The sequence below is a fragment of the Podarcis muralis genome, chromosome 1 (genome assembly GCF_964188315.1).
Source record: "Podarcis muralis chromosome 1, rPodMur119.hap1.1, whole genome shotgun sequence".
Taxonomy (NCBI): Eukaryota; Metazoa; Chordata; class Lepidosauria; order Squamata; family Lacertidae; genus Podarcis; species Podarcis muralis.
The window spans coordinates 84,261,323-84,273,748 of NC_135655.1; the positions used below are offsets into that span (position 1 = coordinate 84,261,323).

At 47.9% G+C, this 12,426-nt stretch overlaps 1 protein-coding gene across 2 annotated transcripts in view; it reads right to left on the reverse strand.

Moving 5' to 3' along the window:
* Positions 1–12,017, reverse strand: part of ASIC4 (acid sensing ion channel subunit family member 4) — a 211,674-nt gene extending 199,657 nt beyond the window's left edge. Inside the window, exon 1 of one of the 2 annotated variants that reach the window (XM_028740988.2) lies at positions 11,325–11,972. In XM_028740988.2, the coding sequence (XP_028596821.2) occupies positions 11,325–11,957 (633 nt within the window). In that variant the 5' untranslated portion in view covers positions 11,958–11,972. Of the gene's footprint in view, positions 1–11,324 lie in introns of both variants that reach the window. The other variant, XM_077933775.1, reaches the window with a different exon arrangement.
* Positions 12,018–12,426: the final 409 nt, after the last annotated feature.

Here is a 12,426-nt window from a genome sequence, read left to right on the forward strand (position 1 = left end):
AAAAGTCAAGCTCCAGCACTTCATACAGCACCCAAGAGATGGCCCAGCATCCTAGACTATGCTAAAAAGCAAAAGGGCCAAATCTCTTTTACCTGCTTAAGCTGCGATGCCAACCACAACCTCTCCCCTCTCCACAAGGATGGGTATATGGCCCAAGTCATCCATGCCTTCAGAACTTCTCAGATCTATTACTAAAATGCCCTCTCTGTGGGACTCTCTTTTAAGATGGTTTGGAAATTGCAGCTGGTACAAAAAACTGCTGCCTGGCTAGCTACCAGGGAGAATATGTTACTTCAGTGCCGATGAGATTGCACTGGCTAGCAGTTTCCAGGTAAGAGTCAAGATGCGAGTCTTAATCTTTAAATGCCTCCATACTCAGTGCCAGTCAAGAAGCAATTCCTTATATGCGACTTGCTCCTCCTCCTTGATCTCTCATTGGCATTTGATACCATTGACTATGATATCCCCCTGGACTGGCTCTGGGGAATGGGAATTGGGGACACTGTGTTACTGTGGTTGCAATCCTGCTTTCAGGACCAAATCCAGAGAGTAGTATTGGGAGAGTGCCTTTTGGCCCCCTGGTGGCTACGTTATGGGGTGTCACAGGGGACTATAGTATCTCCACTGCTACAGTGAGGGGGGAAAGTATTTGATCCTCTGCTAAATTTGCCCATTTGCCCTCTGACGAAGAAATGACCAGTCTATAATTTTAATAGTAGGTTTATTGTAGCTGTGAGAGACAGAATAACAACAGGAAAACCCCCAGAAACCCAGAAGACAAAAGTCAGAGATTGATATATATGTAGCAGCACTGTAAGTGTGAGCTTCCTTCCAGGGGAGGCCCTTGGGCTCTGGTGTTCTTTAGCTTTAGAAAATCCCTATTTCAGCAAGCTTTCACGCAGGCCGGATGTGTTTTTTTTACAGTATGCTGCAGGTCACTGAGATGTGTTTATTGGTTGTTTTAATGGAACGTTGGTATTTAATCCTGTCCATACTTCTTCTACTTCTTCTTCTTCTTCTTCTTCTTCTTCTTCTTCTTCTTCTTCTCATCATCATCATCATCATCATCCGCCATGAGTTTTCTTTTGGGCACTAAAGTCGGGCATACACCTATATCCAATGCATATAGCTAACAAATAGATTAGCTAGCACCACCAAAGGAGATGAGATTCAGAACCCTGGACAGTACCAGAAGAACAAAACAAGGACAGCACCAAGGACAGCACCCGTGTCTTCACTTTAGGTTTGGAGGCCCCAGAAATCACCATTATGCAGCTCCAAACAATGAAAGAGGTGCCTCTCTCCAATCTAAGAATGATGCAAGGGGCGTATTCTGGAGAATAGATACATCTCACATGGAAGCCTTGCTTCGTGCTGCATGCAGGCCTTGTCCTACCTTTCTGTGTCATATTCTGTATGCAGTCCCAATAAATCACTGATGCTATGATGGATTGGTGACGGGAATGCCACTTATAGTCCTCCAGTGACCAAATGAGCATGGGTGCCCATTGCTAACCTTTTGATTTCATTTAAAATAAAATAAAATAACAAAGAACTTGGCTTCATTGGGGTCAAAACAGAAAAAGGAGTATATATACAGTATATATCTCCAAATCAACACAGTGCCCTCCAGCGACATTAGCCATATGCTACAGAATGATAAAGCTATATGCTTAAGCCTTAAGCTATATGCTTAAGGAATGAAAAAGTTGGACATAACAAAAGAAATAGGTTGACCCAATAAGGGGTGTATCCAAAAATTACATTTATTAGGACCAACTAAAAATGTCACAAAGTAGTCATCCAAAACTTGTCACCCACCTATTCTTACAGTGGCAGAGTGGGTGAAATAATACTGTCTCCAAGACTGAATTACAGAATGTATTTAAATCATTGCTCATGAGCATCCTAAAATAGTTATAAGGATACACAGCCACATCCTGGAGGTGTCATTACCATTGCACCCTGCTATCAGAGGAGCAGTTTCTGTGTTCACTGTGGGTGGGTGGAGGTCAGAAGACCAACACTGTCCCTAATATTTGGCACTTTAATACCTAGGCATGGTGAGCAAAGTCTTGATAGGTTCAAAACCATTCTGCTTCTGACAGGAGACTACATTTTCACGGACAGAAATTAACAAAAAAAGCCCTTGTGTTCCTCCAGTTTTCAGAACAGATGTGGAAGGACAGATCCTGAAGCTGAGGCTCCAATACTTTGGCCACCTCATGAGAAGAGAAGACTCCCTGGAAAAGACCCTGATTTGGGGAAAGATGGAGGGCACAAGGAGAAGGGGACGGCAGAGGACGAGACGGTTGGACAGTGGTTTCGAAGCTACCAGTATGAGTTTGACCAAACTGCGGGAGGCAGTGGAAGACAGGAGTGCCTGGCGTGCTCTGGTCCAGGGGGTCACAAAGAGTCGGACATGACTAAACAACTAAACAACAACAACAAGAAGTTTTCAGGTTCAGTTCACATTGTTGCAGCATTGCACAAAGCAGGGGGTTAAGGTGGGTGGAACTGAGGCTTGATCCAATTGCACAGCAACTGCCCAACACTTTCCCCCTCACCCATCCACACATACACCCACCCACTGCTGTTATCCTCCAAACCCTCAGCCACCCATGATCTGGGGAGGCTCTGTACCCTCCTAGAAAAAGTGACTCTTTCTCCCAGGGATCAGCAATGGTCAAGGAAGTGACTCCCCTGGCAGAGCTGTCAGGCATGCCCCAGTGAATATAGGGACAGTCAGCTTTGGTTCTGGCTCATTACTAGGAGATTAGTCCCTGATCCCAAGTGGCCTGGCCCAGGGGACAGGTATTCTGGGAAGCAGGAAAGGTTAATTTCAGGGAGATTAGGCTTGTGCCTCAGTGGGACGTGAAATTGAGGTAAATCTGTTCATCTGAATGAAAGGAACAGCTGCAGCACGCAGCAGGGGGAGCGGCTAAAAATAGCCTGGTATTTACCTGTCAGAGCCTGGACATGCTCTGGAGAAAGCACCGTGGCATGTTGGGAGCATGTCAGTGCCAAATGCCTGCACTCTGAGGAATGGGATGGGGCCACAAACTGCTCTCAAGCAAGTCCCTCCCACTCCTCACCATTTTGGGGCCTCAGAATGTATGGAAGAAGGGGAATGGTGCCTGTGTGTTCTGAAACCAGCCAGCTCATTGCCAAGATTTCTTCACACCACCCAGACTCCTAGCTGAGTCTGAGTTGGTATCACAGAGTTGGTTGGTTATGATGGGAACTGTGGTCCAAAACAGCTGAGGATCATCAAGTTAGAGAAGGCTGTTCTATACCAATGTATAAGCAACCACCCCCAACTTGATGCTCGCCAGGTGATTTGGACAGCAGCACCATTGACCTGACTAAGCTACCTATGCTCCTATGTTGCTAAGCAAGGCGGAAGGGGCCAGTTGTGGCACAGATAAATGGGCATGCTGCATTTCCTAACTGCCACCACTGAGCAATGCCTGAGCAGTGCCTGAGTGAAGATGTGTAAATGTTGTGACACTTATGCTCACACAACAGGAATTCATAGCTCTGTGCCTAGCAGCTGAAGTACTGACGTTTTTCCCCACACAGGCCTTTGGACAGATGCAGCCCTTGAAGTGAAAAAATTGGAAGTTCCTCCAGTAGTGTATAGCACACACCCTTCACACAACCAGAAATGGGTGAGCAACCTGTTAACTTCCCCTCCCTTAAATTATTTTTCTATGAAAACTGCTGGGGCGGGGGGGGGAGGGGGGGAGAGAGAGAGACATCACTGAGTCATTCCTCTCTCCCACCTTCCTCTCCCCAGAGCTTTATGATTGTTGTAATCAACTGCATGGAGCTGGAGACAATGCTGATGGCATGAGTTGGCCTTGGGAATGAGCTGCTATTTGGACCATGCTGGCACCATTAGGGCTGTGTGGAAGGCAGGCTCTGTCAAGGTGATGAGCCTGCGATTGCTTGAATCACAGCTCACTGCGATACCTCTTAAGTGGTTCTTAATAAGATTGTGTTCGGATTTCAGGGGATTTGTGAGTGCCACCCAGCTCCTTTCTGTTCATTTGCTGCGTACTGGAGGGAGGAGAGGTGCAATCTCTGGGTCAGCAATGGCTTAGAGGCCTCATTCGCCCACCAAGCTTGTTAGGCAGAGTGGACTTGAATAAACATGAAGGAAATTTGTTGTGGAACACTTCAGTCTTCCTGGACATTCTGCAAGAGCCTTGAAAGTCACTAATTCAACAGAAAGGATTCCAGCAGTAAAGCAGTAGGCATTTGTTTGTTGATTTGATACTATCAGACCTTAGCTCAGTAAAGATGGGGTTGACCAACCCATTACAGGAAGCAAGGCTGCATATACACCATACATTTAAAGCTCACCCACCCACCCTGAATCCTCGGGAATGTAGTTTGTTAAGGGTGCTGGGAATTGTAGCTCTGTGAAGGGTAAAGTACAGTTCCCAGGATTATCAGGCTGGGGTGGGGGTTGCTTTAAATGTATGGTGTGTATGCAAACTGATTGTACTCCTTAAGGTGTTTCTGCTCTCTCCTGTCCACTTTTGTCTCTGGCTCTATCCACCTTTGGCCCTGCCTCTGCCCACCACTCGAATGCAAAGCCCTAACAGGCTGACCCTGAGGGGAAGCAGCCCTCAACAGATAGAAAAGCTCTCTACACTTGCAGTACGCCATTCACCTCACTATGCCAGTTGGGAGTGGGGCACACCTACTTATTCTAATTCTTTTCACTCTGTTTGTGGATCCCATTTTGGGTTTGCTCTGAAGAGACAACCCCCCTCAAACACTGCTGGGCCTTCCAGCTTCAGTCTGTAATGTCACTGTCCCACCGCATCTGTCTGGACCCACGTATATGTGTGGAGAGAGAGAGAGATGAAAACTGTCCACTGCAGGTAGTGCTTCACGAAGCTGCTGAAATGGGCTCCGGCCTACCAAAGCCTCTGACACAATAAATTTGTTAGCTTTTAAGGTATCACAAACACAAAAACACAGGTGCCCTTGTTGCTTTTATGAAGGACATAAAGCATGTCACCACTCTCCAAGGTATCTAACTGTCACCAACCTGAGATAAAACCCTTCCTCAAAGAGCCCCCTTCAATCAGCCCTCCCGCTTGCCTTGCTATCACCTCCACCACCCTAACTAGGGACTGCGTTTACGACTGTGAGGCCCAAGTGGCTGGGGATTTGCTTCCCATTCAACACCAGCTGAACCAAACCGACAAAGAGTTTTTGTGCCCTCTTAAAGGATAGCAGATTTATTGTGGCATAAGCCTTCACTTTTTTCAGCTTAAGTTTTACACAGAGCAATGTCACAGACTGTAGACTGGATTATGTGGAATCATGCCTCTGAACTGTCAACAGGAGGGAATGTTTTTCAGGATCATGTGGGCCAAGATATATGGACCCCTGTTTCTACATGGCCAAGGCTCCACAAAGCTGACCAGTTTACCTCAACTACCCAGCCATTAGCCACACACACAACACATCATGTCCTCCACACTTCTCTGCATAGCAGACCCTTGCCACATCAGACCTTCTTTGTCTGCTAGACAGAAGTATACAGGCCTGGGACATGAGGAATGTCCCACACAGGCATTCTCTAGGAAGTTGCTCCAAAGACACTACAAGCACAATGTCCCAGAGGGATCTATTTTAGCAAATTGCATTCAGTGTGGCAGGTTTCCTATGCTGTGTGGCAATCACCTTTATTTTGACCCGTGGTACCAGAGCACCTCAGCGGGATAAATCATATTACTTACATTATTTCCTCCCTCTTCAGGTGCAGGCACTGACATAGGTCTCCATTGCAAAGGCCTTCCATGCTTCTACCCTCCTCTGGTCTAACCCTGCAATACCCACCAGCCATGCCATATTCCACCTTCCCTTAGTGAAATGGTGCTGTGTGTGTGTGTGTGTGTGTGTGTGTGTGTGTGTGTGTGTGAGAGAGAGAGAGAGAGAGAGAGAGAGAGAGAGAGAGAGAGAGAGAGATTCCTTTCTCTCAGGTGCCAGCTTTATTCACCGGAAACATTCCCATCAGCATCCATTGATCACTAGCTTTATGGCTCATAATCCTCGCCCCATTGACTCTGGAAAGGCAGGCAGAGGAGGAGGCAGGATGTGGGACTCCTTTCTTGGTTATTACGCACTTTGAGCAGGGGCCCTTCCTCCTTTTTCCTCCTGCCCTGGCAGCTTCTCTGGGAAGCCCGTGGTGAAGGGAAGAGGATCACTTTTCTAGCAGCCTGACAGGTGCCTGGTGCAAAGGGGGCAGGAGAGGGGCTGACATGAAAATACACCATTCCTGGCAGCAAGATGTATAAGCAAGTGTTTCTTTCCACAGGCACTGGAAGTTCATAAGGACACTTTCATGTTCATCCCCCCCCCCCCAATTTCCCCCTTCTGATGTGTGTCCCACCAAGTCAGACTTGGCAGCAACAGACTGGCAGTGCCCTTTTCTTTCTTATTTGGCAGCAGCACCATCACGCTGGCAAGTTCTCTGCGGCTCCATCCCGGAAATGTTCCTGGACTAATGCTGTGAGAAAGGCAGCACCAGCATGCGTGAATATGGATGTGGCATCAACAGGTTTGCGACGTGCTGAGGGGTTCCATCTGGGTCAGTGCTGAAGTGGCAACATGGGGTATGCTGTGTGTCAGGGGTCTGATGGTACTCTTCGCTTTTGTGCCAGGACTCAGAGTCAGTGCCAGCTGAATCATGCCTGTCAGCCTGAGAACACCAGATTCCTTGTAGTTGAGCCCTTAGGAAAACATTATGGCTGGTGGTGTTATCCCGGGGTCCTCCTGGCTTAAAGACCAGTTGTTTTTCAGAGGATGATTCCTGCCTTAGATGCTGATCGCCCAAAATAACTGCTGATCGCCCCTTACACACACCACAGCCTTTGCTTTGCCTCTGAAGCGCTGGGATGCGATGAGCGCCAGCCGGCTGACACCTGTGCACTGTACCACACGGCAGCCTCACTTTGTTCTCATTATCGCAATGAGTGGAGCCGTCACACTGAATTAAGGCTCTTCCTGTGCATAGCTCTGAGCCACTGAGCACACAGCAGCCACCAGCCACAAGGGCTCTGAGTTTCGGCTTGCAGCAGCCGCTGTCTCCACTGCCCAGCAGCGAGTCTTGCCATATGTCTTTCCCAAAACCTGGGAAACAGGGCTCTCATGCATACACACTGCGCACACCCACACCCCACCCCATGATCTGTGTGATGAAGGAAAGCCAGAGCTGGGGGCATTCTTAAAGGTGCAAGATCCTGGACTTGATGACCTAGATCACGGCCCCAAGGAAAGCTCACAGTCATTGCAGCTTTGCCGCCAAGCCTGAGGACTCTAGAGGAGCAAGAGCTCCTTTCACAGAGAAAAGTGACCAAAGCTTCCATTCCAGCTTAACCCTTCAAACCCAGCTTAAACCCATACCTGAATGAGATCCAAATTTTGATACGAATGGGTCAGTATATAGAAAAAGCAGCCCTAAATTCAGGCAAAGTGTAGAATGGACAGCAGGGGAGGGGAAATAACATGCCTGTGCTGTTTAGGGGCAAAAAAAATCCCCATGCAGTTGCAAGTGCTGTACCAGCCCCAAATTAGCCCTTTAAGAGATAGGCTGGGGGGGGGAGCGAGGGGGGAAAAGAGAAGATTTCTGCCTGCCCTCACTGCTGAATTACTTTGCAGAGTTAGCACACAGCTTGAAAGCTGTCTGTGTATTGAATCCTTGCTGGCAGAGCAGGCTTACTTTAGTTGCAATCACACACAGAGACAGTTGGTATGGAAAATAAGAAAGCTTAGGTTTATTACAGGATATGCATACTAGAATAGAAAAGAGTTATTAGTTACAGCTAAGTTTGAGATGCAATGGAGTCCTGCTTGGTCCTTGCACTCCACAGAGATACATCGCAATATGACCTCTCTCCAAGAAAGTCAGAGAGAGAAGAGTAAGAGAGGCAGGAAGCAAGTGCTGCAACCTGAGAATATCAGTCTAGCATCAAGGAAAGGTCAGCATAGAGATAAAAGGACAGTGAGGCAATTTAGGAATCTCAGAGAATCCCTTTTCTTCCTGCTTCAATCCCATGCAAATCCCTCAACAAGCTGAGTTGCATCCCAACATTTCCAACACTTACTTGGCCACATTGATATGCACCCATGTCACCAGGCCCTCCTAAGCTCTGCCAGCTCCCTGCCATTTGCCAAGTGTTCAAGCCCCTGATTTGTAGCTCACAAAGTTACCCTGGAGAAGAACCACTGCACTCTGATGTCTAGAAAAGAGGCAACTCGGATGTATCATTTAAAGACACGTTCACACAAAACGGTCATAACCACACCTTAGCCCAACTGCCCCCAGTGTCAGGATAGACGATGTTCCATTCTATATGCAGATAGGATATGCAGAACCACATCCTCTACCTGCCCTTAAGAATGTCTCTTACCCTTCAGTACTTTGCAAGAAGGATATAAGCAGATAGTCAAACTTTAGGGTTGTGTCTGTGTTCCCTTGCTGAGAACAGCCATGCACAGCCAAGGCACAGTGTGGAGCTTTTTAAAAGCCCTTTTGCAAACAGCCCCATGTTGTTCTTTAAAACTGTAAAGGCTGCCTTCCTCTACTTCCTCCCTCCCCCTGCCGAGATGTTCCACCTTCTGACAGCCCTGGATTGACCTGGGTGGGCTGGCCCAGGGCAATCTGGTGCTATCTCAATCTGACCCAGCCGGTATCCACATCCAACTCAAAAACTGCATATTTGAGTGGTCAACTTGCTGTGGAAGTTTGCATATAAAAGTACATTTCCTTGACTCGGATTGATCTCAGCCACTTTTCAGAAGAATCTGGCCGTGAACAGAGTGGATTGGTTGGCCCTGTGATGTCACAAACCCACTGCCCCTCCTCCCTGAAACAGCTTTGAAACTCTTTTTAAAATTGATTTCTCCTTAGAAACAAACAAACAAACAAACAAACAAACAAACAAACAGCAAAACGACAAAAAAATTGTTTCCCTGACTAAATGTTCATGCTGTGCTTTAAAGAAAAAAAGTAGAACATAAACTTGAAGCCTGGGGGTTGGCGCAAGACAGACATCAGAGACTTTCATTTGATTAGCTAAGCACATCTACTAACTATGTTGTAACGGGGGGGGTGAACCCATTTTAAAGGTGTATCTATATACACCAAACCCCAAATGAAGGGGTGTGCAATAGAAATGGCCAAGGAGGCTATGCCACAATCCATACCAGTGGTGCCTAACTGACCTGGAGTGCTGATTGGCAGGAAGCTGGGAAGGGGGCTGGCGGATGCTGGTGGAGATTTGCACCTTCCAAAGCATTCTTGATTTTGCAAGCAGAGATAATGAAACGGCTGTTTTGCAGCAGGCTGTGGCTGCCTGCAGGGCCAGATCAAGTCCTTCTCCACACACACACACACACACACACACAGAGAGAGAGAGAGAGAGAGAGAGAGAGAGAGAGAGAACTTAATTCCATTTGGGGGGGGGGGAGAGAGAACTTAATTCCATTTTATGGGGGGGGGAGTCTCATCCAAATGGGAAGGAAGATAGCAGGAGGCAGACACCTACCATTTATCCAAAGGAACACAGACACATCCTTGCTCCAGTGTCAACACTAAGGGATAGAACACAGGTGGCAATGAGGAGCTCCCAGGGCCAACCCAGGCAGAAGAGGCGGACAAGGCAAGGAGATCCATCACACCCAGGACTACTTCCTTGGGCTTCTTGCCCTTCTTTCTGGAGCGGGTGGCTCAGCAATAATAATATTGCTTGAATAATATTGCCTTTTTCCTGCCACTTTGGCTGGTGAGCAGTAAACTACAGTGCCCAGAATTCTTTGAGGGGTGAAACGTAGTTTGCATGTGTTTTTAAGGCATAGGGTGTACACAGCCGTAGTCTACTGTCCAAAAGTAAGTCATATGTATTGTTCTGCCCATTTTTTTACTCTGGTCCTTTGCATCGCCAGCAAATCATACCCCTAAATGTGGCCATTAAGCTGAAAAAAGGTTTCCCACCCCTTGTCTTAGTAGCTGGAAGGCTGATGCTAGGGCATGAAGCACAGTTATCCCCTTCCCTAGATCTCTTGCGAAGTCATGGAGCTGAAGATTCTCAGTTTTAGGATCCCAAATGAGTTTGAACCCTTTCCAGATTTAGTTAATAATAATAATGTAATAATAATAATAATGTATTATTTATACCCCACCCATCTGGCTGGGTTTCCCCAGTGACTCTGGGTGGCTCCCAACAGAATATTAAAAATTGTTTCGCTAGGATGAAAGGAAGTGGTTCCCCACAATCTGTGGGCCCAAACTCTGAAAAAAGACTTTGCTCACAGTGTATAGCCTGGAGTATCTAAGCATGCCATGAAGTTTCTTCCCACATCAACACACAGGACCCTTGGCTCATCCCAGCCAAAGCAGTCTGTTCTTCCCACTACTGCAAAGCCCACTACTGAAAACCAAACACAAACCCCACTCCCTGCCAGTCTGCTGTTATTACCTATCACTGTGAACAAAACCAGGATCCAAGAATGTTCAGATTCATTGTCATACTAGAACATCTCTTCACAACCCCCTACCCAAAGAATGACTTGCAGCATCAAATATTGTTTCACAGTGAGATGAGAAAAGTAATGCAGGTTCTCTCTAAGCCCAGGGTCAGGGACACTGATGAGATGTAGAAATCTGAGGTTTTGAAGCCTTTTCTGAGTGAAATCCTAAACAGCAATATCTATGTAGCCAAAAGGAGATGGAGGCAGAAGTGATCTGCATGATTACCCCCTGGCACTGGAAGAACACTTTAAAGATACAACCTCAGAGTGACTATAGTCAGGCATGTTTCATTAGCTAGCGATTATAGGGAAATGTGCCTGATCCCCACAATGGCCACAGGCTACAGAGCACACAAACAAGGGTGAACAGGAGAACTGAGAGAACTTAGTTCCGGTTTGTGAAAGGAGCGCTGGCCTAGGAGAGACTAGTGAGCTTTTTAAAAAGAGCTTGGCCTGAATATGGCATTTCAGTCATTTGAAAGGTTTGGTGTGGATCAAATTCTCCCCTCAATGCAGTCATGAGGAAGCTGTGGCCCTTCCAACTCCCACCTGCCCCAGCTTGCACGGCCAATGGTCAGGGATGATAGGAGTTGTTGTACGGCAACATTGGGCAGGCCACAGGTTCCTCAGCCCTGATTTAACAGAAGGAACAGAATTACCAGTTATTTGCTTGTCCCTAGCCTAGCTAAGAACCCATGCTACCCATTCCATGAGCACCATGAGGTGTTCTCACTATCCTCAGCAGAACAGCGATGTGGCGGTAGACTCACTGTTTCGAAGTCATTGGCATTGCACGACTCATTGCCGAAGCTGCACAGAACCAGCATCTGGTCCATCTGGTGCCCAGCGCGGTCATGGAGTTCCGTGAAATTGAATGGGAGGTTCCTTTCCCCCTTGCTCTGCATTAGCTTCTTACTTAGCACCTCCCGAATGTCCCCATCCTCACCCTTGGACACAGCAATCTTGTCATCGCCATCCAGGAAGCCCAGGTACTCTCCAGCCCAGTAGAGGTCATGGCCAGAGAGTTGAGAAAAGCGAAGAGGGTTGAGATTGCAGATGGTGATCGCTGGGAAAGTCAGACTGGGGAGGGTCTCTTCTTCCAGCGTGGTGTCGTGAGGATACTGAAAGTAGAAATCCACTCGGTCTGCATAGACGTGGATGAGGAAGCCAAGGGAGCCCAGGAAGGCCACGATCCACAGAAATTTGCGGCCTGTGTTGCACCCATGGCGGAAGATGTGGCTGATGCCATGGAGCGTTGAACTCCTGGCAAACTCTTCCAGGCTGGGGGCAGAAGTGGGTGGGTGCACCACATGGGAAACCTCCTCAGTATGCCGGACTGCTTTGGGCAGAGGGGAGCAACTGTGCCAGGAGGGTATCTCCTCTGTCCATGTAGGCCCTGGCATACTTGCAGTGCCCTCTTGAAAATAAAGGATAGGTACAAGCCCCTCAAAGGCATGCAGTTAAGAATCAGAAAGCTCTGGAGTTTGGATGGGCTGGTGAGTGTTGCAGCGGCCCTCTCTGTCGAACGACAGGGCTCACTTACAGCAGCGTAGTATTAACAGCCACGGGGTGGGGAGGAGCTTGGCCTCATGCCTTGCCTAGGGCCCCTCCTGGGAGCTGAAAGACAGTAAACATGTTCATCCAGGGCAATTAGCACTGCCGGATCCCGGAAGAGCCTGTGCCAGATGAGGGGGAGCAAATGCGTCCCTCGCAAACCGCAGGCTGAGTCCATCTCTGTCTCCTGGGACTGGGGCTGCTAATTAGCCTGAGGCATCATTGATTCACTCCAGCACTTAGTGAACAGGGCAGGTAAGCAAGCATATCCAGCCCTTGAAGAACAGTCCAGCAGGGAGAATGGAGGGCTAGGTCATT